We start from the raw sequence: 27,924 nt of genomic DNA on the forward strand, positions 1-27,924 counted from the left end.
ATATTAAAGATAAGGAAATAGAAAAAAAAAATAATAAGAGACCGATTGAATGAAATAGATAAAAGGAGGAGAAGAATTGAAAGAGAAGATGAAATCTATTTTTCTATACGTTACTGTGGAAATACAATGAAATAAAAAAGGAATACCTATAGTGTACGAACATTATTAGTATTTTTGTACCTATACATATGAGGCACGCTTATGTGCATTTTGCATACGTATGATTGCATTTATGCATGTATGTCAGAAAACAACAGTGTTCCAGATTATTTCTTGACTGTCCAAAGAAAATAAACTCGTGAGAAAACCGTCTCCGATTCGTTCATAGCAGTTGTCTCTTGAGTTCAGAAGTAACTTACGTCTCTTGGCGCCATCTTTTCACTCACTAAAGTCATTTCCCATTCTGCCCTGTTTCCTTACCTCCCTCTACTTACCAATGCCCATAATATATTTACCCAAAAATATTATACATCCTACTTCATTTGCATACTATATATTTATTAATGAATATTTAAAACTATTTAATAACTCCTTATTAGGTTATATATTATTGAGGATTATTATTTATAAAAAAGGAGTTATTGTATTATTATTCCCTTAAGTTGATTATGACAGGTTGATAATTGAGTTACAAAAATACAATCGAATATTTTATTTTTCAACGTTAAAATTTTATTTCGTACGTTATATATTTTTTTATTTTTATTGCCTTTGTTCATATTCCTTTAAATAAGGCTGGCAATTTTATAATAATAAATACATATTTGAAGGATTATAAAAAACATAAAGGCTTGCGCAGCGTAGAATTCTTTTGATGAACTCGCAGGAGCGTAATATATATCTATCAACAAAAAAAATTTTGATTTTCATACTTTCAATTGGAAGAATCATAAGAATCATAATATTCATAGTTAAAGACATCTCTTTGTTATTTCATAGAACCAGTATGTATCCATCCAATAGGAAATCTGCATTACGATCATTCTTAATCAAGTGTCGAGCCGTATGATATAGATCTTTATTTGATGACTCATCAAATGCCAGTTTAAGATTCTTCTCAGAATATTGGGGACCTAGTTTTAATATTAATTTTTTATCGGCATCGTACTTACTTCTTAACACAAGCCCTGATTTAAACTGAGTCGGTATTTTTTAATATATCTGCTTTTCTTGATCCGTTCAGTCATAATCACCCTCAGAAGAGTCAGAAGTGCATTCATCCGATGATTGAGATGATTCAGATATATAACTACCTGAAGCGATGGTAGTGCTCTTCACTGATTCTGACACGATTGCAAATTTGGGTTTTTCATTTGTTTTAAGACAATGATGGTCTCCTACAGGTACCCACTTGTTTGTGTACCTCTTTAGAATCCCAATACTCGTCAATAATTTATGTACTGATGTTAATATTAGGAGGAAATTGTTTAAGACCATCCTTTATAATTCTGATTATGTTAGTTCGATATTCAGGATAGTATTTGGTGATTTTTGAGATATCAAATCTTAAACAGATTGGTTCACACGGACATTTATTATCTTCATTTTCTGATTTAGTGATGTTCTTTTTTGTGCTTTGCATAGATTTCAGAGCTTCGTATTCGCGTTTATGGTCTATTAAAGAGTCTGCGCTATCAGAGTCTATCTCTGATAGACAATAATAATTACCAGCCATTGCCTCCTCTTCTCTATAACCTGATGCTTCACACATTCCATCTGCATCTACTTTAGCAAGTCTATCTAAACATTGTTTCATAGCTTCGGTTAACAACAGTTTGCTGCCGTTTATCATTGTGTAATAAATGGAGTATAATACAGATAACGTGGTGACTAAATTTAAAAATAACAATGGTTTGCAACAAGGTTCAGATCATATATTGCAATTATTCTTCTCTTTTCTGTATATTAAAACAGATAAAAGTAATTAACCCCAATAACCCTATTTTTCCAAATCTTGCTTTTTCTTAGTCTTTTCAATTTATGATGGTAGTGGGAGATTCGCGCTGATAAGGAGTAGCGAAGATGCCGCCGTTGCAGCTGGCGAGGGATGAACGCTGTAGCGGTCTGAGGAAGCGAGGATATCCGTGTCACGTCACTGCTTGACGGGTGGGAGGATTCCTCGCACTGTATACCGTGTGTTACTATTGCTGCTTACTTAGTTGACGGGAGCCGTGTATTAGTGATCCGTAAGAACGTGTGTTGAGGTCGATCTCAGTGTCATTAATAGTACGTAGGGACGTGTGTAATAGCGTTACGTATGTATTGGAATCGATCTCTGTAGCAGCGTTTGATGGCCCAATGAGCGTGGCTGCTTCTATTGAGCTCGAGTCGATCGGTAGAATGGCGATCCGATCTTGATGAATACTTAGTTGAACTAGTAAGAGGACGAGAACGGGACGTGCAACTCCTTAAATATTCTCGTACGAACTGGCTGCGCCGATAGCGCATCGGTGGCCGTTACGATGTCGCATTTGTCGTGACGTCAATAGGGCATAGCTTTTTCGGGGTTCATTTGTTAATATTTCTCAGAATTATAGTCGTATGTTCGAGTTTTTCAGTTAGAAGCATTCTTTGAGTCCGTTGGCCAATGTTTACCAAACAATGCTGCACGCGCTCATACCCCTCCCACTTTGTATTCCGCTTATAACTGTTGTAATCCGTAACAATTACCTTGTACGCATTCTGTAGGTACCCTGTTCATTATATATATATATATATATATTTCTTGATTATTTATATTCTCATATTACGAATATCACGAACAACTACAAAATAAGAAAATATGCAATTATGTTGCTCATAAGTTGTATGAGACCAGGAAATAGAAATTAATTTCTATTGAATAAAGTAATCTAAAACTTTATAGCAAGACGGAAGAATATTGCATATTTTTAGTTTTAAGTGTTAACCAATGCATTACGTTTCCTTATTCTTATTAACATTTTTCAGCATCCAAGGACAAACACAACTTATCTTGTTTGTAATAAATTTACTTATATATTCTTTAATTTATTACGTCATCTTTATATTAAATTTTATTTATTAAATATATTAGTTTTCAAAGATTAATTAGTTTCAAATAAATTGGTAGATAAAATTTATAAATTATATGGTAAATAAAAGTAAATAAAACGATGTAATTCAGTATTTTAATTGGTATTTTAATTTCCAAGTACTTAAAGTAATCTGTTTTTAATGTGATGACAAAAAATCAATTAATAATTAATTTTTTTTTAATTTTAAACATTATTTTAATTTTGAATATTAACGATATGAATTTTTTTTATAAATACCTATAGTATTACTTTATATAAATAATTATTTAAAATATATTATGACAAAGATATTTAATATGGAACATTCACTATCTACAATCTTAATGGTATTTAATAAATATATAAACACAAAACAAAACAAAAAAATTTTGACAGTTTTTAAATTTTTACCTACTAATCGATGGGGCAATTCAATTTAAATTAAAAAATATCATGTATAACGTAATATACTTTTGTTTTAAATAGCAATCAGTATTTTACCGCAAAGGGACTAAGAAATTCAATTAGAAAAAAATAGACGTTCGCTCTCTTAAGAAAATAATGATGAGTGGTGTGTACAAGGACTTAAGGACACTTCGCGCTAAATCTCGTCTCTTGGCAACTTCAGCATCATCCATCATCGTTTCTTTCAGCACATGATAGTCGAAGACATGATTTGACCACATTATTTAAGTACCGTCACTAGGCTACGTCTTTAAACTCCTACTTACGGATTTAGAATCGAAAGCTTCCAAATCTATGCTTGACTTATAGAAAGCTCAGGAGCGAAGAAAAATAGAGCTCCCTGATTATCGATCTTACATATGAGTTTGTCTAGCCAAGTACTTCCCCCATCTTTTCTTTATATGTAATAATATATTCAGCCGTATTCTAACCCTAAGGAGCGAAGATAGGAAGGGACCGACGTAGAAGAAAGGATAAAAGATCATAAACTGTCAAGGAATACCTTTCGGTTTAGAAAGAAAGGTAAAGACAGCAAGGACTTTTAAAGAGCTTACACGCGATATTAGGAATTAACTTGGTTAGTTCAACATTATTTAATTTATTTTTAAACTACGACCGACTATCATCGGACAACGTATTTACCACAGTCTTTATTATTTCCTAGTTTCACCCTTGACTATTCATATATTTATTCATATATTTTATCATTTATTTATATATTTACTTATCTGCTATTCGGCTTCGCGCTGCGTTTTTACTTCACGCACCTAACCAAGCTTGACGATCAGCCTTTATTTATTTATTTATGCAGACACAAACTACACGGTGCTTACGCAATTATTTATTGTTTGCTTCTGCAATTGCGCTCCTAGCTTAGTCCCCGTTATACTTGCAAAGTTAGTCATGTTCAAACCGAACTTTCTCAGTCTTTTCCTATCATTTTTGTTTCGATTCTTTTTCAAGTCTTATCCTGTTTAAATTGACAATTGTACTTTTAGCAGTTTTGTAATCTTTATTGTATATCTTTTTTATAGAGTGCATTTTAAGCGAAATATAAATAATAAAATTTAAGCTTTACGTTAGTACTATTGTTATTTCAATAAGTCATCGATTCCTATTTGAAATTCGAATTCAAGACATACGACTGCGCAGATTGTAGACAAAGAATTAATAATGAACGAGTGCAAAGAGGAAACCTGCGAAAATTCATAATATCTTTTTAAAATTTATCAAAGGCATTTATTATACATGTGTTCAAATTAATAAACTATGATTATTGTGATATTATCGGTATATTTATGTGAGAATTTTTGTACTTCAGCATTTATTTAACGATTGCTCAATTTACTCAGCATATCTATTCAAATTAAATAAAATACTTTAATTAAGTAAAATATAATAAAAAATTTGATTGAAGTGTGAATTGAATGGTAGATACTATTGTACTTAAAGAATGGTAAATTTAAAAGTGAAAATTAGTCCTGAAGTATATTCAAAATACTAATTTATCATGTTAGTCATAATGTGGATAATTTGTATGTTTTATAGGAGAAGGCACGTATGAAGGGACAGGGAGTAAAAAATGAAAAACGAAATTAATAGATAGACAAGGAGAATGGAAAATTGGACTTTGTGAGGTTGAGCATGGAGCCATAAGGGATCACAATTGAAGGAAACTATTGTTCTAATAAGCGCATTAGTTGGCCCTATCATTTTACGCGGATTAATTAGCAAACGAGATGTCTGTGGATTGCACACGTACGTATTCACAAATCATTATTGTCGCTGCGTGCAATCAACTACGTATCGTCGATTGACCGTATCGAGCTGACTGAGATAAAGCGTTTCATCCGCACACAAAGTCGCTCTTTAACAGTACTTGTTATCAAGCTCCTCCAAATTAATATCAGCATTCGTGTTGGTTTACACTAAAGTCTTATTTATAATTGTCCCAGTTGAATTCCAATGAATATGCTATAGTATCTTTTTATCACGCGCGCCCGCGTGTTAATTCCGTACGCTTTAGTATTTATAAAATCATTTAGTAGACATAACTCATGTTATTATAAATTTTGTGACCCTCAATTATTTAAGTATTATATATTTTCATTCGTTGGTATGATTCTTATCTCATTAGCATAATACAATGTCTTGTAACGATCAAAGAATGTGACGTTATTGAATAGTAAATAAACAATAATACTTATCAATGACAATAAATTTAAACGAAAGAAATAATATTTGACTATAGTATGATGCGTTATTAAAACATATTAATATATGTTTATAACAAAATTTGATAAAATTTATAGATTATTTTACAAGCTTAAATAATACACAATAATTAAGTTTAGGATAATTGTCTCGGATCAGAGTAAAAAACCTCCTTATGATGGTGGATGGAGGCTTGCTGGCAAATGGAAGGGGTAATGCAATTATTCAATACTGTCCTTTGTGTTTGTAGTCTTTCCTTTTATTAATGTTATAAGAAATGTAATTTAAAGTAGTTAATAATCTATTAATTATTAGAATGAGTGTATGATATAGTGAATATAGTCTTTAGTCTTTCTTCTTGGCGGCCGGCGAAGGGTGAGCTGTAGTGTACGGAGTGGTGGGAGAACGTCCGTGTGACGTCACTGCTTGTGTCCGTGAGCTGAAAGGTAGTGGTGATATTGGTGCGCGTTCGCGTGCTCGATGTGGGTGTAAACCGCGGTGTAGAGGTGAGATGTAAGAACGAGCGTTTGGTCGTATCTTACTTGAGTTGGCTGGAACCTCTGTAGTCGTAGTCGTAAGAACGAGCGTCGGCGTTACTTAAATATTCTCGTACGAACTGGCTGCGCCGATAGCGCATCGGTGGCCGTTACGATGTCGCATTTGTCGTGACGTCAATAGGGCATAGCTTTTTCGGGGTTCATTTGTTAATATTTCTCAGAATTATAGTCGTATGTTCGAGTTTTTCAGTTAGAAGCATTCTTTGAGTCCGTTGGCCAATGTTTACCAAACAATGCTGCACGCGCTCATACCCCTCCCACTTTGTATTCCGCTTATAACTGTTGTAATCCGTAACAATAATAGATATATCATTCCTTATTTCGAAATACTTTAATTGAATTATCATACAAAAAATCTGTCCCATTTATGTTGTTTAAAAAAAAAAAAATTAACTATTTGTTATCCTTAATTAAGATCTGATGGATGGATGAATTAACAATAAAATATAAACAAAGACATAGGTACAACAAACATACATGAATGCATTATGATTTTCTAATCAATTGCATACGCATACATAATTAAATTAAATAGTTGAATTCCTTTCGATATTAATAGTGTTTTTTACCTCGACACCATTAACAGTTTCGCATAATATAAAAACATTCTATATATAAAACTGAAATACACATATAAATATTTAGTTCATTGAATATACATTGCTACAACGATTTTTTTACTTTATTTATTCTTCTTTTACGTATTCATTCATCGAAACACTGAAATAAAACATCGTTGAAGATTTCATACTACTATATACAATGTAATAAGTTATCCAAATTTTAACATAATAATGTAAAGTACAATTATCAATATTGTTCTATATGTATTATTATACATGCATCTTACCAGTCTTCCTTTCTCCCACTGTATCTCTCTCTCTCTCTCTCTCTCTCTCTCTCTCTCTGTCTGTCTGTCTGTCTATCGATCTATCTATTTACCTATATCTCTATTTATCTCTCAGCCTCCACCACCATTCTCATTATCTATCTAATTAAAAAGTCTATATTTCAGTTAAAATTGTAATATTTGTTTAGTATATTTTTAATTAATGTATTTTTAAAAATTAAGAAAATCGATCAAAATATTATTATCAGTAATCATATATCAAATATAATTCATATCTGTTCATTCAATTAAGAAAAGATTGTTGCATGTAATTAATTACATAAAAGAATTAATGATAATTAATATTACAAAATAATTTCAGTTTTTGACGGATAGAAAAAAAGAGTTTAATGTTTTTCTGATGGAATTATTGGTAGACTTTAATACAAATATCATAAAGATTCGAGTATTTCATAAACAAAAATTTTTTAATATATAAATAAATAGCTTTAAATTTAATTAATCAAAATAACGTTAAGACATTCAGCGGAACATAGAATCAAATCATGCTTCATAAAATATTTTATAATATCTATATTTAAATTTAAATTACAATTTTTTAAAATGTGACTCAAAGTACAATATCTATAATATCTTGTAACTTAACAGTATTGGTCATATCTTAATTATTAATGATCATGTTATTGTTTTATATTACTATTGCTTTAAAATATATTTTTAAAATAAAAACATTAATTTATCCTATAAAATTAAGACATAAATATATGACTATTAAATTCTTTTTCTTTTTCTGTCCACTAAGATATATATATGTTTTTTTTTTTTTTTTTTAAATTAAAACATAAAAGTTGAGTTTTGCACAAATTATGCAATTAACTCTAATATCGTACAATTGTATTGAATAATCAGAAGTACACGTAGAATGAGCGTAAATCTAAGTAAAAAATAAATAAAATCAATACGAATTGCTTCTTTTTCACATATCCTATAAATTAAATTATATATCCTTTCGATTCACTTTTAATCCTCTCCTCTCCCCCCCCCCTATCATTCTCTTTACCGGCCTTTATCCGTTCTTCCTTTATCTGCTTCTCTCGTTATCTCGTTCCGTGTTGAGCACCCAGAATACCGGTGGCTGTGTCGGTGGCGTCGACCTGACCCTCACTGACCTCCCAATGACCCGTAGTGCGTCGCTTACTGGTCTGCGCGCGCGCGCGCGCTTTCGTCGTACGACGTTACGTATGTACCAATTATATTCTACAATTAGATAACTAACGGGTCGAGAAGCCAAGCGCCCCTTCAACGAGTCCATCCTTGTATGAAGATCAGAACCAACTGTAGCCCCAAGGGTTCATACGTGCCCCTATCGTTTCTCAAATTTGAGTGTCCGACAATGAGGTTCTCCAAACTTTATTAAACACTGTCGGATCACGAAGAATTCACCAACTATGCGTATAGTAATTGTTCTTCAGCTTTCCAAGAGCCATCATTACATTTTTTTTCAAACTATTTCTAATGACCCTGAAATACTTAAAGAAACGTTTTTTTTTTTTTAATGGATACCAGCAATTTACGAACTTCTGACTATTTCAGTAATTTTGAAAATTTTTAAAACAACTTCATAGGAAATACCAAAATTTTATTGAAATATAATTTATAATATTGGTTTATAGTTAGCTGATATATCATTCATTAATGGTAAATTAATGGAAACCTGTAAATAGTAAGAGAAAATTTACACTATTTATGATTTAATCCTCTTCAGACATTTTTTTTTTTTTTTGTATTTTACCTATCAAACTTCGTATATATTTACATTATAGTTTATACAAAAATATAGTATATAATTACACTTCATTGTAATTATTAGAAATTGAAAGTATTTTTTACACTATTGGATAAATTATATGTACCGAATTATTGAGAATAAAGTTAAACATAGTATAAATGAAAAATTATAATCATAGTTGAAAAATGTATTCTATTTATACACTCCTTTTTTATTAATTATAAACTATCCAATTTTACATATCCATATTATTTTCATTTATTCATATATTAAAATAACCTATAAAGAACTACATTAATATAGATAAATAACATTTATTATAACTATAATCAGATATAAATAACAATAAAAATTGACAAATAGGTATTACGAGTATTTATATAGAAAAATATTTATTCAAAATCAATATGTAAATGTTTTCAAATTTCGTAATATAGATAGATTACAATTTCATATAAATTAATTTATTACGGTAAATATTTACTTCTCTATATTTGAATAGTAATTAATTATAAATTATATTTCTATTATTAATAATAATTTCAAATAATTACATTCCTTAATAAGCTTTTTATATACAAAAAAAAACTTGTTTATAAAATACAGAATTTTTTAAAGTAATTATAAAATCACGTCAAAAGTAAAATTAATTTAAATTAATTTTAAATATTGTATATGAGACGGCTAAGTGAATTTACTATGAAACGTATTGAAATTATTTTCTATTAAAAGCGATTACTACGTTTCCAGGATCTTCAAAGGCAAGGCATGTAATTAATCATTGTTTATACAATTTAATTTTAATTTGTTGTTTAATAATCAGCTTTATTTTATATCATTTTTGCTTTATTGAAAAACATTTGAAATTAGAATTTTTAATTAAAAAAAAATAAGTATTAACAAAAGTTATATAATTTTTGTTTAAAAAAATTTTATTCTTACAAATTATATTTCTTCCCTCATTGTCCAGAATTGTAAATATCTTATCCATCAATATTTTAATCCCACCAGAAACATAACACATTAATAACTTTATTTGTTCGAATAACATTTTATTTGTCCTAAAAAGTCCTTTAACTCAAAGCTAACAGCAAAGTAAACAACAATAGTACTCGAAAGTAATCGAAAATCCGAATCTACATGAGACAAATGGGTCGATAGCGAAACATTCTGCGACGAAAATCGTTAGATAATTTGAAGAGTATTGAGAGAAAAAAATAGAAGCAGCTTGGTAAGTAGATGATATAAGTAGCCTTTGCATGAGTATGCATTGTCCGGAAGATATAAAAAACTGCCAGATGATGTCATAGGTTTCTATCGAACGTTTGCAGCCCTGAGAGCTTCTCCTTTTCTCCACTTCACTCACTTTCTTCACACCTCTCATTCTCTCTCTCCCCAGCCCCTCTCTCTATTTCTCGTGTACACACACACACACACACACACACACACAAAAGTAATTCAAATATTTTTCCTCTTCCATTCAAGAGCCATCATCGCCGATTTTTTTCTATCTATTCCGTAATGAATATTGTGAATACTACTGTTTTTGCTCTCTTTTCCTTCGCTCTTGTCGACGAAAGTAAATTACGAATAAAGAATTTCAGCTAAGAACGCAGATGTATACATAGATCTTTGAATATTCATAAAATAATTAAACATATCAATATATCGTTCGAGGACATTTCTATTTCATTTGCACTAGAAGATTTTTATTTCTCTGAAAACATAACTAATGATTATTATTATAACAGGTTTGGAGCTTAAAATTAAATTATTGCTAGACAAGGCTAGACATAATTTAAAGTCATTTCCTTATTTTTGTATTTATAAAAACCATGGGAATGCAAAACACGGAACACTAACTCGGAACACTCCGAAAATACGGACACGTATACCTGATGGTATGATCGCAACCAAACTCAAACGCGTGGGTTAGGATGTTGCATTAAAGTGCACGGAACAGCGAATTCTACTCCTATGCGAACGAAATGTATATATGCAGATGAGGGCATACAAACAACTCGTTTCAAGCGAGCTGAGAAAGTAGAGAGACACAACGCTTCATAGTATACACAACAGGACGGGAATTCCTATATGCGTTACTTAATCTTCAGCTAGGACACGTAACTTTCTCTTCATTATTTCATAGACTACTGCAGCATCAAATTTTTATTATTAATATATGTTTATATATACTAAACAATCGATTTTTTACGCGAATTTGTTATTTTAATAGATTTATGATTATTTATATCGATTTATTCAATTCTTCACATCGTTATTGTTCATCAGTAATCACTATTTCAACTCTCTTATAATTATTTATATATATTAATAAGGCATTTAATTATAATAATTTTCTATTAAAACAAATTTAATTTTCTTAAAGTAAAACATTTTTTATTTCATTTTATTGTTTCAATTACTACTACAATGTCTTATATAAATTTAATTACGATTTTTTTTTTTCATGATTGATCAAACGATACTTTTATTGAAAATAAAATTTTATATTTCTATTGCAAATATATATAATTACAATTTAAACTTTTTGAAATGAGAATATTAAATTAAAGAATATTAAAGCAAGGATATAAAGTAAATAATACTTAATACCAATTAATAGCTCACATAAAAATTAAAAGTAGTAAAATTACATAACGAAGTATAAATTTTAACGATCACAAGACTTGAATATATCAAATTATTTACTATATGATATATACACATTATATCATAAATTAAAGTTTTTTTTATGAAATATATTAAAACTAATAAAAACTAATTTCGGAAATCTACCAATAAAATAAATTCCTACAAATATTTAATAATAATAATTAATAGATTCTAAATACGTTTAGATTTTTTCATTTCTATTTGAATTCATTCGAAAAGAAACTATTAAACTATTACAAGAAAAAAATTGTTAATATCCAAATATAATTTAATGAAATTATTGATAAATACATAAAGTAAAATATCATTATATAAACTAATAATAATTAATATGATTATGATGTATAATATATCTACATCATTATACACAAAACATTATTTTATGGTTGATAACAATCGCAATTTCACGGATTTTCACATTCCTAAAATGGTACTTACATATTTTTATATTTTTTCATATATATAAAACAGATGTATAATATATTATCTTACAGGTTTCCTAAAATTTTAATTTTAATTTAATAAAACAATAAAAGAGTCACTTACCATATAATATTGTTAAGTGATTATGATTTGAAATTTAAAATGTTTTATGCCGTCAATATTGTCAGAAACTAATCTAGCTCCCCCAGTTCGTGATACAATCGGTTTAAATTCTTAAGCAAATGTGTGTACATGCACAATCCGAAATCGAGACCATGTTCAATGTATAATATCCGACTCAAACAGAATTTTATAGAAATAGAGTCGGCAACGATAATGCAAAAGATATTATTCTGAACATAAACTAGTGCCAGGGTAATAACACGAAAGTGACAAATTTTAAATCTAAACAAAATTCTTTATTCAACAGCCATTGAAAAAAAAATATGTATATTGAGCCAATATTAAATACGAAATCTACACATAACCGCAATAATACGACAACGTGGCAGAAATCAACGATTATTCGAATCTCTGAACTGCTCATTAGAATCTACATAGTCTCAAGCACCTGCCGCACGATACGTAATTCTCCTCTTTTCTCTTGTAATAAAGATAACAAAGATAATTACCAAATTCATATATTTTTATATTACTTTTTCATTCATAATTATTCTTACTAAAGATATTTTAAATCTTGATTTACGTATCCGAAGTACCAGAGAATATTATACAAAATTGTATTTTAAAACATAAACTGTTAAAAATAAAAATATCTTTAAATGGTAATAAAATACATATATTATAAAATATTTAATCACTTTGAAACTTTATTTTAAAGTCCAAAGATGTTTATTCAATAAAACAAACAAATAAAAATAAATAAAAATAATAAATTTTTATCTTAAAATTGGTGTATTAAATTTTTATATTAAATAATAAAAATAATGTTTCTATACATATGTAATTTGATGTTTAGGCCATTGTAATTATAACAAAAAATCATATTTCAACAAGAATAGAAAATATATGCATTAAGCCTAAAAACTTAAATTAAATATATTTTTTAAAGATTTTTATGTGTTTGTTTATATATTATTAATATTAATTTTTATTCAAGAGAGAGAAGAATCATTTACTAACATAAAATTTCTATCGGTATACGGTTGAAAAATATTTAAAAATTTAATTAAAAATCGATATTTTTAATTATAAAAATCAACCATATAAAATTGTCATATATTTTTTTTCATTTCTAATTATCGTAATACAATATTATTTAACACTGTTACTTATGATTTTTTTCTATTGAAATTATTAACAAAACAATTTCGTTCATATATATTTTTGTAAAATATTTTAATTACTTTAAAATTAATTTCAACATAATTTTTATAAATTGTAAAATTAATAAGTCTTTACGAAAAGATAAAATTTTTGTTACAATTTATTAAAAAATTAAAAATTAGTTTAATTCGAACTACTATTTAATTAAAAAAAAAACTATTATAATTCAATCATTTAATTAAACTTCAATTCTATATTGACTTCGAACATTAGAGAAATATATTTTTTCAACACATAAATAATGATAAACTTTTAATAATTAAAATACAATTCAATTCATTTTAAATTTTAATTATTCAACACAAATTGAAATTTACTTGTGATAATATAGTTCTAGAATTTCCATGAAAATCTCCATATACATATGAACAACTTAAAGTCAAAGTTGAACATGCAAATATCCTATTTTTAATTATTTATATATTCCTAGAAAATATTAATACTTGATTTTTGCTTTTTATTCAAAATAATACTACTTAAATTTTTTTGAAAAATATTAAACAAAACAAAATAAAATATATTAGTTTAATAATCTGTTACGATTCATTCCATGTCTTATTATGAAGAAGTGTCTTTATAAATAAAAATGTAAAGGTCCAATCTCACGTGAGTAATGTGTAGGTATAATTTAATGTATTTCTATAAATATATATACAAACATTAAAATAACAATGAAAATTTTTTATATAATAAATCTAACTATATAAATATAATACACATATACATATAAAATATAATTTATATTAAATATACAATATAATCTACATATAAAAAATAATTAATTAGGGATCATTTTTTAATTTATGTTATACAACAATAAATATTCAGGTTATTATTTATAAATTTAATATTGTAACACAATTTCTCTAAACTTTCTTTCACAATACTAAAATGAAAAAGTGCAATTTATAGAAAAACTTATTAAACCATAAGCTTATTATCAATATGCTACTAATAATTTTTCTGAATCTAATAGCTTGATGAAGTATTTAAAATTTTTATCAAAGAATTTAATATATTAAAATAGGTAACATTAAAAATATAAATAAGGTATCCATTTTTTAATTGAACAAAATTTTTCTTTATAAAGTAATTAAGTAGTAAAATGTACAATATATGTCTGTTTATGAAACGTTTTAGACATTATAATTATTCAAAGCAAATAAAGATAACTCAAAAATTAAATATGTAAGGTCAACTTTGTATAGTTAATTTTTAGTCTCAAAATAAAAAGAAGTAATTTAAAACAAAAACATTATCATTACATGGACAGCATTCGAAGCGGACAGATGTAAGAATAATGGAACAACCAGCATCTTAACTATCACCACCTCTGTCTGTGTCTTTCTCTCGCATTAATCCGGTTATATTTTCTATATATATATATCCATGTATATAGATATTATGCATGCACGTTTGCGTGATATCTGTACCTCGTTTTCCCCTGGGAATACAAACGCATACGAATTTACATTTTCTGCTTAGCTTACTTAGTCATACAAAATACTAGGAAATATTTACAAGGTTGCTAGCTGCACTGCATTTAACAAAACCAAATTGTGTTATTATCAATGATACTCAATAAACATCGTTAGATGCAACGATGTAAGTGTATGCGGACTTACAAATAAAAAGAAAAAATACTATTAAAAAATAAAATCACATGTCAACATAACTTTTACCTTACCTCCTATAAAACATTTATTCAACACAGGAATAAATATAAGACTTCAATTTAAATTAAATACCTAATAGAACAATAATTTATTATTATTGTTGATATTGTTGATTTTTTTGTTTTAAATAAACTATTTTTTATAATAATCAATTATAATATAGTGTGTTTTCACTATTTGTATATATATATTATATTATATATTATATATATATTATATAATATATTATATATATTTATATTATATATATATATATATATATATATATATACAAATAAGTGAAAACACACTATATAAGTGGGAAAAACTTACCAATTAAAACATTACCAATACTTTGAAAAATATTCAAATTCATTTATTATTTATAACTATATTTAGTTTATCGAATAAAATATTCATAAGCCACGAACTTAAATAAATATAAAAAGGAAAACCAACAAAATTAAATTTCTTTAATAAAACAGCTTGTTTTATTAACATCCTATATAGTTGATAATAAAGAAGAATGAACAAAGCAGTGAAACAACATAATGATGAAATTAATGCAGTAAAAAAATAACAAATTATAATGAAGGAATAAAATATTTCTTCTAAATAAAAGAACTAGTTATGAATAGCAAGAAAATAATAAGCAAAGCAATTTATTGTTCGTTTTTCCGTGCGCCCGATTATAACATTGATTTTCGTTAGTTCTATACTCTTCATAAATTTCATAAATGTAAGTAGAATGTTTTTTGGAAAACGAGCTTCACCTCCTCCGCCTATTTCGTCATCCCTTGGCATGAGTTCTTTCTTTCTCGGCAATTAGCCGTAATCCTTGTAAAATTGGTCACGCATCTCCCATCGAGCACAAAGTATAGATGTCTGCTTCGCGATAAGAACAGAACCAATGGAAAGTCAATATTTAAAAAAATTATTTAAAAGTAAATGAAAGTTACTGCTACGTGCAACACTACAAGTATATGCCGTGGTATTTATTTTTTTAGTATGCTTTGCTTTGGCTTTTATTCGCAAATTTGATGATTTTTACTTATTCTAAATACCTGTGATTTATTAATTAAAATCAATTTAATAATACTTTAAAATTTAGAAAAATTTAAAACTTACTGCTTCTCTATTTTGTTCTGATTTTTTTTTTTTTTCATGCATATAATATAAGGTACATACGTGCAACGGGAACATACGTCATTTCGTCGCTTAAAATCTAAATTTAAACACTTGTAAATCTATATTCAAATATTCAAATCTTTATGCAAAACTAAAACCAAAATATTTTATTTACTAAAAATAGTATTTTATATAATACATGTAGTATATTTTTTAAAGGGCCGTTTTGAAAAAATTTATTTTTAAATCTGTCATATAAAATCATATTACAGATTTCAATATTTTAATAATATAAATAGGAAAGTATTATATCTAACTTTTATGTTATCTATGCATAGTGTATACGTATTACGTTCGTGATTTATGTAATACATATTGTTTGATATTTTATCGACATTTAATATATAATTTTATTAAAATATAAAATTCTATTCTATCGATATCTCCATTTTTATTTATATACAAGATGTGAGCAAAATTACCTACAAAATTATTGTGAAAAATCTTAATTATGAGATTTGATATTTTAAGTCTTGTTTTATATAACCACAAATCCAAGTGATGTTGTTATTAATAAGAAATGCCAATTACAGATGTATGACTATAGTAAATGAATAGTTTCAAGATATTTAATACAAAATCCGCTAGCATTAATCATATGCGATAAACGAAAGTAACTTATTAAATAATAAATGTATCATTAAATAGGAAAACAAAATAAGTGAAGATAATTTAATATTTAAAAAATATTTCTTAAACTTAGTAAGAGATGCATTGATGGTTATTGGCTCTTGTAACATTTAAAACTCAATTATGAGACGAATAATTTAAAATATTTTCAATTATCCATTTCCATTTATGTAATAATTTTAATAAAATATTAAATTATCATTAACAGTGAGTAATAATGTTTTACTATCTATTGAACGGTATTTAAAAAACATTATTTTACACAGAAAAACATTTGCTTCTGTAAAAAATAATTACCTTTACAATAGAGTATAATCACCTTTTTAATGCACTTCATTATTCTGATGTTAAAATAATTGTTTATGATCTTAAAGTGATCATATTGTTAGTTACTAAATTTATGTAATGTCCTAACTAATCTTATAAATTAAACTTGTATTAAAATTTTTTGATTAAATATTATATTTTCAATAAGATGAATTTATTGAAAAGACAATTTCGTAAAATAGAAACTTACGTTAAAAAAATGTTTGAACAATACACCTTTAATATTATGATTCAATTACAAAATATTTAATGAAAATTTCATTCTGAAAATAACATTAAAGTATATTTCAATCCCACTAACAATAATTATATTAATTGATGTCCAACTAAATTTGACAATTAATGATTTTTTTGTTTCTCACATTTTTTTTCTTTATCAATGAATCGTTGCCAGATGGAAAACATAAATAATGAGTACATTAAATATAAAATTTAAAATAATCGTCAATTATAACAAGAAATCTATTTCCTTAAATTACTAAAAATACTCTGCAAATAATTAATTATAAATGAAATTTTACACAGCAAAAACATCGATTTGTTTACCTTTTCTATATGCAAACAGTTATAACATGTAAAAAATGAAAGACATCAATAGAAACAGAATGTGAATTCAAAGATAGAGATATTGCAAAAAAGTGAATAATATTGCCAATTATAGAGATTCACTGCCAATAATAGAATCTGAATATTAGTAAGAATTAGTCATAAGTCCTTATTGTACTCTACTTCATTTATGTAACTCAATCCTTCATATAATTCAACGCCATTTTCAACGAGCAATTTAGATTAAAATTAAATGTATCGAAGCTTCGTTATAAGTTTTCATATAAAATAAAGTATTTAAATACAATATAATTAATATTAAATATTCTATTTGTATTTATTAATCGATTCTATTTTGCTGAAGTTTTTTAGAAAAACTTTATAAAATCAGTAATAGATGTTATCATTATTGCTATCGCCCACCTTAATTTATGTACATATAATAAGTAATGAAAAATTCAAATTGCAAAAGGATTATATAAAAAAATAGAAAATATGTATTATATATAACAAAATTACTAATCTGATTATTATAATACTAATCTTATTCATTTTTTAAGAAGGATTAAGAAACATTGATTTCTTTTAAAGTCGAAAGAAAACGAGTCACTAAAGTATGAATCACTGTAGTAATGAAGATTTGTAACAAGTTAGATTTTTATAATTCAGATTAATCGGTTTTCTCATTTTACTATTATTAAAATCACAACTCTATTTCCAAATTTAGATGATTAATATAAAACGTAATTTAATATTCGTTTCATAAAATAAATAAATCAATTTTTTTCAATTTATATCTAATTTTTCATCCTTTTAATATTGAATATTCATAATTGGTCAAGCAGTGTTATAATAAGTTCAATCATAAGATAAACAATGATTTACTCGTATTATTATATGTGTCTATGAAAAAAAAAGTCTAGGGATACAATCTATACATATAATAAATAAATATAATTATACAGATATAATTCTATTAATAATATAGAACATGTCGATTCATCGTTGTATAATAAAAAATGAATGCAGATGATATACTCTTAATAATTCATACTGAATTTTATAAACAACTTTAAATAAACGGAATGTATTTAGTATTTTCATTGTAAAAATGATTAATAATCATAAGCTTCAATTCCATCCCGATTTCAAATACTTAGCGCGCTTGAAAAATATATTTAAAACAATATGACCAAACGGATAAAGTAAAACAAAAAGAAAATATGTTGATATAGAGCGCAAGAAAGACGATAAACACTTATAAACAAGATATACGTAAGAGATAAAGGCGTGACATCTTCAAAGTTCTCTTGTGATTTCAGACCGACGAATACCCTATGTACCATCTGACTGGAAGGCACTCTGGTATAGCAACCTCGATGAACTACAACGAGTCAACGAGGCGAATGAAAACAACACCGTATCGAACGTGACAGTGCAGCTCGGTGGAACTGCTTTCCTACACTGTAAAGTTCGTAATTTGGCAGAGAGAACGATTTCAGACGCCGAGGTAAGGTCTTTTTCCTTCTATGCTTAAAGCCCTTCGGGCTTATTTATTATAGTACTCGTCCAGTAAACCTGCACGATTCCTCTACCTTTTTATACCTCCGTTGCACTACGCGCCAAACCAAACTGCTACTTCAACCAAAAATGTTCCTAAGGTAAGTTCTAAGTTCAACAAATCGTTAACTTTAAAAGTAAATCCATCTATTCTTTGATGTTTTCCAAAATCTTTATTCATTCCTCTTCAATTTATACACATTTACAATTTAAAGTGCAAAATTACATCAATTTTCTTATTTTTACTCTCTTGTTCATATTTATAGCATTTTATATAATAGAATAATTTAAATATATTAACTTTTCTATTGAATTGAAAATTAGAATCAATAGTTAAGAATAGTCATTAAAATTTATAATATTACAAACTACATGTAAAATCGATAAATAAATACTATGCGATGAATGAAATTATGTAATAACAGATCGAATGTTCTAATTAATAACAATAATAGTATTGATAATGGGATATTATATCAGATCTTTACATTATTAGATTTTATCGAGACTCTACAATTTCATAAACTAATTCAGTGTATAGAAATGTCACATTAAATTTAAAATACTCGATGATGTTCTTGATATATGCTAGAATAGATTAAATAATTCAAAACCACTATGCAAATAATCCCAGTATAGTCGAAAGAAATGTAATAATAAAAATTGTAATACTTCGCTGTATCGCAATTACGAAATTATGTAAGAGCAGAAGTTGTATTTAAAATTTCTAAATTCATAGTTATCGACGTAATTATTACACATAATTAAATAATATTATCACTTCGATAAACTATCAAATAAGGGAATTGCAATTTCAGTGTGATGCAATTTAAAGTATTAAGTTTATGGAAGTGTCGCTATAGAAATTGTCTGGTTAAATATTATTATACAATATAATATTCTGTTTTGAAAACATATAGTAGGTTTGCGTAATTAATATATTCCAAAATAAAAGAAATTTACAAAATTTCTGATTTTATTAAAAAATATTCATTCAAAAATATTTTCTTCCTAATATATAGCTTATTTCATATAAATTTGAATTGATTCACTGATAACGATCGGCATATTAAATTTACTAAAAAATATAAAATAAAATCAACAAAATTAAATACTGAATGGTTGACAATTATATAAATTAGATTACAATAAAATAATGATGCAGGATTCGATAGGTTCTACATGTTGTTTTGAAAATGAAAAACAATACAATGTGATTAGATAAAACAATTAGAAAATCAATGTAAAAGAACACAGAGAAAATGTGTACATGGCTTAAGAGTCATGTAGTTGAAAAGAAGAAAATTAACGTGAAAGTGCTGTTGTTGATATAATCAATAACAATCTTCAAATTATAAAACGGTTTGACAATAATAAGAATAATAAGAAATACTGCAAATATATACATACATACATATATATATATATATATATATATATATATTTATTTATGTAAAGAAAGAAATAAACACTATCACAAATTATTTCAAGAACGAGATATAAAAATAAATTATACTTCGGTTACAGAAAAAGTAATTTGGTAATATTTGCTTTTTTATTATTGAATAAATTTGCACATAATACATGTTTAAAATATTTATAATAAAAATTAATATTTAATTCTGAATATTATTAATAGAAAAATGTAATTAATTAAAAATATTTAAATGTATTGTGTAGATCTATAAAAATAATTAAATAATAGCGATTAATCTAATACTATAACTTATCCTTTATGAAACATTAGTACAATATAATATTTACTTAACTACGCAATGCAATTTAGCGGCACTGAGTTTTAGTCTCACTATATATTTGTTATTAAAAATTGAATTTTTTAAATTATTAAAATAAAATATTACATAAACGTAGCATAAAAAATAAAAATATGAATGGAGTACATCAAGAGCATAAAATTGAATTCAATATTCAGTATACATACATGTGTATGGTTGTATAATTCTCGACTGTCAAAGATAATAATAATATATATCCATTTCATATATATTTGGAAAGATATATAAAAGATATATATATATATATATATATATATACATATTTATATATGCATATATGTAAGCATTAATTTATGTATGTATGTACGCATGCATAAATTAATGAATTGATAAATAGTTAAGTAGCTACGATATAGATAAATTGAAAGAAAAAAAGAAAGAGAAAGAGATAGAGAGATAGAGAGAGAGAGAGAGAGAGAGAGAGAGAGGACGATTCATTTATATATATATATAAGAGCAAATGGGACATAAAGCATTATCAAAAATCTATTACGTATTACATCTTCACCCTTGCAAAATAAATTACACTATTATTCTTTTATATTCTATATGTCTTTGAACTATAATATTTGATATCCCTGTTTTTTTACTTATCATCGTTATCTCTAATTCCCCCCACAATGTTGTCATTTCACTTTGCAATAATCTGTAGATAATTTAAATTATAAAAATTTTTGTGCGCAAATATTAAATTTCAAATAATTTTAAAGAAATATAAGAAATGTTACATTTTTTAATATAATAAAATTAGAAAAAATAAAATTAATATATAAATAATTTTTTTTTAAAAATCATTAAAATATGAAGAATATAAAATATAAAAAGGTATATATAAAAATAATATTATTTTTTTATGTATCTTACTTTATTTCAATTTATTATTTTTTTACTTTTACTTTTTCTTTTTTTTTTATTTTTTTTAATTCACTTTTAGAATTTCTATTAAGAGACATACAAAATTATGCGTAATTTTCACGACATAATTAAGAATATATTATATTATATTCTCATATTATAATATATTCTTTTATTATATTATACTCTCATACTATAATATCATCATATACAGCATAAATAAAATTCTGTTTAAAAAATTGAATTCTATTTATAATTAAATAATTTACTTAATTATGTTTAGTTTTATAAAAAAATGTATATTATTTATTTTAAATATTAAATAAAATCACAATTACTATGAGATACTATGAAATTTAAATTGTGTAAGAAAATTTAAAATTTAAAAAATTCAAAAAGAATCGTTATTTTACTCATATATCAAGATTACTTTTAATAATTTTACTTTTTCAAGTTATTGTATAAATGTACTTCTACATTAGTGTATAATTGTACAGTATTAAAATGTTTTCTTCCAATATAATGAAAAGGCCTGACTTTATTGTATATCATATTTTTAATTGCAATTGCTTGATAGGAAGATTGTAGTAGCGATTACTCAAATCCGTGAATTTATTTCGTTTAATTCGCTAGCTTTACATCTCACTCATCTCACTTCCATATACCACTACTCCTTAACATGTTTTCTATAATCGATAGTATCCCAAGTCGTACTAGTTCTCAACTCAAAGAAGGACTTTCTGCAAACAAAAGATGAGAAAATTATGTAGAGATGCCCTATACGTAAGTTTCTCGATGCTTGAGGCGCTCACTCAATTTCGAATACGATGCTACTATACGAGGCGCATCACCCCTCGAATAAATAATTATATTGATTTTTTATTAAACACTTTTATTAAATAGAATGATTATTGATTATTTTTTAAGAGAAAATCTAATTCTATTTAGAAAGGTAGTAATTTTATATCGATCTCTTCCCATTAATCCCGCAATTTGAGAGCATAATTAAAACGGTGTTAAATCAGTTTTATGGAATAAAAATGGTGCCTACAATTATGTAAAGCAATACAGCATATTGATTCATAAATATATGAATATATTGTGAGTATGTATACTGTTATTAATTTAGTTTTTAGAGAAATTTTTTTATTTTAAACATTTTTAACCTTTTGCTTAATTAAATTTTCATTGTCCTTATTTGATTACAATTAATACATTATATACTAATAATATATAATTAATAATTATAGGATATGTAATAATCTTATTACTAATTTTATAAAAAAATTTTGAAAAACTAGACTTTGGATACTAGTAATAAATTGTTTGAGATCGCATGTATATAGTTGTAATAAAACAACAGGTTTTTTTTGTGCAAAATTCAGCCAGCCACGATACTCTTCCCTTCTCTTTCTCCCTCTATTTTTCCTTCTCCATCTATTCTTTCCTTTCCTATGATTATATTACTCTCTTTTTGTCATTTCTCTTTTGCGGCTTCGCTTGTACATATTAATGTTGATTTTTATAACGGTAAGAAGTCGTAACTATGCTTCTTCCATTCCATTTTTTATTATAATTAAATTGGTGATCTCGTGTAAGTCGTAAGTACATATATTCTGCATAAATATTAATCCCCCCCCCTCCTTTATCTATGTCTTTCCCTCTCTCTCTCTCTCTCTCTCTCTCTCTCTCTCTCTGTGTGTACGTGTACGGGCGCGCGAGGCATATATAAACAAGAATTAAATTAAATTAAACAATTCAATGAGTCAAATCCTAGAAATAATGATCAATTTAGTAATAATACCAAAGATATAAAAAAATAAAGTGTAATAAAATGGGAACATAAAATATAATATTTTTTCAACATAAATAGTATATTATAATACAAATTAACTGCTCTTTATCATTAATAATTAAATCTTTGCATTAATATTGCCAATCCAATATTGATAAAAAAGTAAACAAGTTATTACATATAATTTCACTTTACAACATAACTAAGATATTGTATTAAGAATTTAAATATACTTTAAATTTAGAAGATCGATTATAATTATTCGTATTTTATGAGAAAGGGAAAGATACAGATGACTTGTACTCAAGTAATTCTTTGCCTATTGATATAACATTTATATTCAACTTCTTCGTTTTAATCTCTAAATAATTTTCTGGCAATGTCTCGAAGCATCATTTGGATATATTCTCCGTCAATCTCTTTCACATCAATAATGATTGCCTAATTTGTTGGCAACAGTGCACACCTGGAAATTGCATACTTGTTCAGTTCGAATCTTTAGTCTTGGGATTCATTCAGCACATAGCCTGACCTACTCCATCCTCCGTTAACACATGTAACTGCATCCTTTATGGATTTGATTAGAATTTACATATTTTGTGTTCGATTTCGCAGTTATTTATAACAATATTAAATAATATTAATTATTACATTTTCATTTTTTTTTGTAATATGTAATTACAAATTACTCTTACTAAAGAATTAGAAATAATTACAAATTCTATTAGTGTATTTAAATAATTCCGACCCAGTTTTCATATAAAAATGTATGATGATTAAGTTATTTTAAAAGTTCTTAAGCTGGATTATATTAACAAAAAGATTTTTTTTGTTATATCACATTATTGTTTCTAGAGTAAACTATGATTTGGCAATAATTCAATATTTTACTAAATTTCCTTTTTATTACTAACTTTACCACTATTTAACATTATGAATGATATTACTGTAAAAATATTTAAATTTGAATTTATCATTTTATTACTTTCATACACAAATGGGCTATATATATATATATATATATATATATATATATATATATATATGCAGATTTTAGAACTTAAAAAGGAATAATTAGCCGTTCCCTATCATGTAAACATCTAAACTTCATTTTTCTGGAATACTCGTGATTAGCTAATCATTTGTACATACTTATACCCTAGGAATATTGTCTCTTTTATAAATCATATGGGTACTATTATTTAAAAACCTTAGTATTTTTGGTAAACTTATAAAAAAAATAAATATGTTATTTTAATCGTAGCTTTTTAACATTTAATAAATTAATTATAAAATAAATCTATGAGATCAAATTAATTTTTTGTCTTCTCATTTTTAATTTCATTAATTTATGTTCATTAATGTCGATTGATTTATTTTCCATAAGCAAACATAGTTTATTAAAAATTTATTTATGTCAAACTTTATTAATTGCCTATCTAGAAATTCTTAACTTTATTTACCTATGACAGTTCTGATAATCACTTTAACTCATTGTGAAATGTTCAAATTTTTATTTATAGTATAATATGCATATAATATGCACTTTTTTATCTATATTTCTTGCTTCTTCTTTTCGACGTCTATTATACAATCTAATGAGTTATCCAATTTTTGCTTCGTATGAACTGTACTTAAAATAAAGTATTATATAAGAGTAGTGGCAACGCAACATTCTAGTTAGTCCTTTTAGTTTAGTTCTTTTTTATAAATGAATAAAAACAATCGTCTGTTTCTGTTAGATGAATTGCTAAAGAAATGAAAGAAAATAGTAATGATAAGAAGAAGTCAGTTAGAAATTAGATTCAACGCTAAATTTATGTTACATATGATTGAGAGCAATGTATATTCAAATTTCAGATTTCTTGGATTCGTCGACGTGATTGGCATGTTTTAACCAGCTCTATGTTCACATATACGAACGACGAGCGATTTCAAGTGTTGCATCCCGAGGGTTCAGACGACTGGACCCTTCAAATTAAATATGTTCAAGAAAGAGACAACGGAACATACGAATGCCAGGTGAGGGAATTGCATTAAAAAATTGTAATTATATACATATTCATTGTTAGAACTTAAAACTTAAAATATTGTTCAAATTAAATCATAAAAAATCATTAAGACGTTTAAAGTGTTATTGACTATCCAGAGTTAACAAAAATGTTTAATTATTGAAACATAATTTTATATTAATTTTGAACTTATATTAAACCATAATAAAAAAAACAATTTAGTTATAAAATATAATTCCATTAATATCTGAAAATTTACTCTTGTTTTTTTCAAAAATCATAAGTAAAAAATATGTGAAACATTTCCCAAGAACCATGAATGTAAAATGTAAAATGGATCGATTTTAACAGATAAAGAGGGGTAGATCTATAAGAAAAATGAGAAACAAATGATATCCACTACGCAGCTGAGACAAGAAATTCAACTAAAAGTTCTACTAACCTTTTAAAAACTTCTATGATGGCAACATCGCAATTTTTCTTTATCATTCTTAAGCACTGCTTTATTTTATATTAACTGAAAGATGAGCAGAACATGATTTCGTAACTGGATTTGAAATACTTTCGATACCAATTAGATTACAGCTTGGATTTTCATATTCTGCATTTTTGTAAGCGCTTGAACGGGAACGAGAAAGCCAAATAGTTCGATACTTAGTTTATTGAAAGATATTAATATTTCAGGGAATTTGAAATTGAAGCTACTAATAATTATATTCAATGCAGAATACATAAAACTTAATATATAAGACATAGGTATTATAAAATTGAAGAATTTAAATTTTCTTTGTTTACAGAAATATGTATTTTATTTTTATTACCTATTATTTTTAATGTTATTAAAATTAATAAAAAATGAAGCTTTTAATATAGATATTGAACTAAATTTATTAACAATTGAAAAAAAAGAAGTTATATTACTTTCAAAATAAACATTTTTTAAATACTGATAGCCTTAACTGTGATTTGATAGTTGATATATTTAAATTAATATATTTTAATGAATTCACAATTATAAAAAATTAATGTTATTATGTATGAGAATTCTATTCCTTATTATCAACATTTTTCAATGAATATATTATACCAATTTTCAAATATTATTAGAATATCTCATTTTCCAATAAGAATAAATCCTTATAAAAAGTTGGTAATTTATTAATCATATTCAGTTGTGTAAAATAGTAATTAATTGCAACATATACAGATAAAAATAGGCTTTACTGACAAATCAAATGATAAACAGGTTATTGAATTTTATTAAAATTATTGCACGAATATAACATCACAAACAATTATATTTGATTCTGTTAGTTACTTAGATCTTTGTTCGAGAATTCCGTAAAAAAAAAGCCAACTCTCGACTACTCGAGGAATAAACATTCAAAACGTGCCTCAGATTAACTAAATCTAAACAATTCAGCAAAACGTCGAATATCAAAAGAAAATACAATTTATAAACACATCTGGCGAGAACAAAGTGACAAGTATCCAGCAAAAAGCCGTCATAAAACTAATGCTATGAGACATTTGACACGGCCTCGCTACAAAGAATCTATCGACGACAAGTCATAATACTTCTGGTATAATCAAGTCATAAAAATATAGGCAAAAACCACCTCTTCTTACATCCGAAAAGGGTATATTCAAGGCAACACTGCACGCATACGCTGTTATCAAACCCAGCTACATGTGGCTCGGATAGTGAAGCGAGAAGAGCACAAAATATACAGAACTCACAAGGTAAAAGTTCCATTCCTTAATAATACATAATAATACACAATATGCCAAGCTCACATAATCTGCAAACGCATAAGGGGCAAGTTTAGCTCACACAAGAAAGACTTACGAGGCGCCGTACGCGGCAATATCTGCAGACTAAGATCAAGTGCCACCAAAAGCGCACCTGCAGAGCTTTCAAGGCAAAAAATAAGACAATAAATACCAAGGCAAATTCAAGCTACTACCACGTGCCACTGCACAAGGAAGCACGGGAGCTTACGACCTTGTTCTTCTACGTGCATTACATATAGAGGACCAGAAGGTTACTACACCCTTCTACCTGTACACGAAACGCACATTACAGCTCTCTATATGGCAATAGAAGTACAAAATTCAAGAAACGTAGGCATTCAAATATCAACTAAAAATCATTATAATACAACTAATGCAATTATCCCAATAAACTACAACAAATACCAAAT

At 26.3% G+C, this 27,924-nt stretch overlaps 1 protein-coding gene across 3 annotated transcripts in view; it reads left to right on the forward strand.

Annotated features, from left to right (window-relative positions):
* The window catches only part of dpr12 (defective proboscis extension response 12), a 140,102-nt gene that overhangs the window by 78,269 nt on the left and 33,909 nt on the right, over positions 1 to 27,924 (forward strand). For 2 of the 3 annotated variants that reach the window (XM_011495989.1, XM_011495990.1), the window contains exons 3-4: positions 19,025 to 19,212; positions 25,569 to 25,730. In XM_011495989.1, the coding sequence (XP_011494291.1) occupies positions 19,025 to 19,212; positions 25,569 to 25,730 (350 nt within the window). Of the gene's footprint in view, positions 1 to 5,048; positions 5,259 to 19,024; positions 19,213 to 25,568; positions 25,731 to 27,924 lie in introns of all 3 variants that reach the window. The other variant, XM_011495991.1, reaches the window with a different exon arrangement.

The sequence above is a fragment of the Ceratosolen solmsi genome, unplaced genomic scaffold, assembly GCF_000503995.2.
Source record: "Ceratosolen solmsi marchali unplaced genomic scaffold, CerSol_1.0 scaffold11, whole genome shotgun sequence".
NCBI lineage: Eukaryota > Metazoa > Arthropoda > Insecta > Hymenoptera > Agaonidae > Ceratosolen > Ceratosolen solmsi.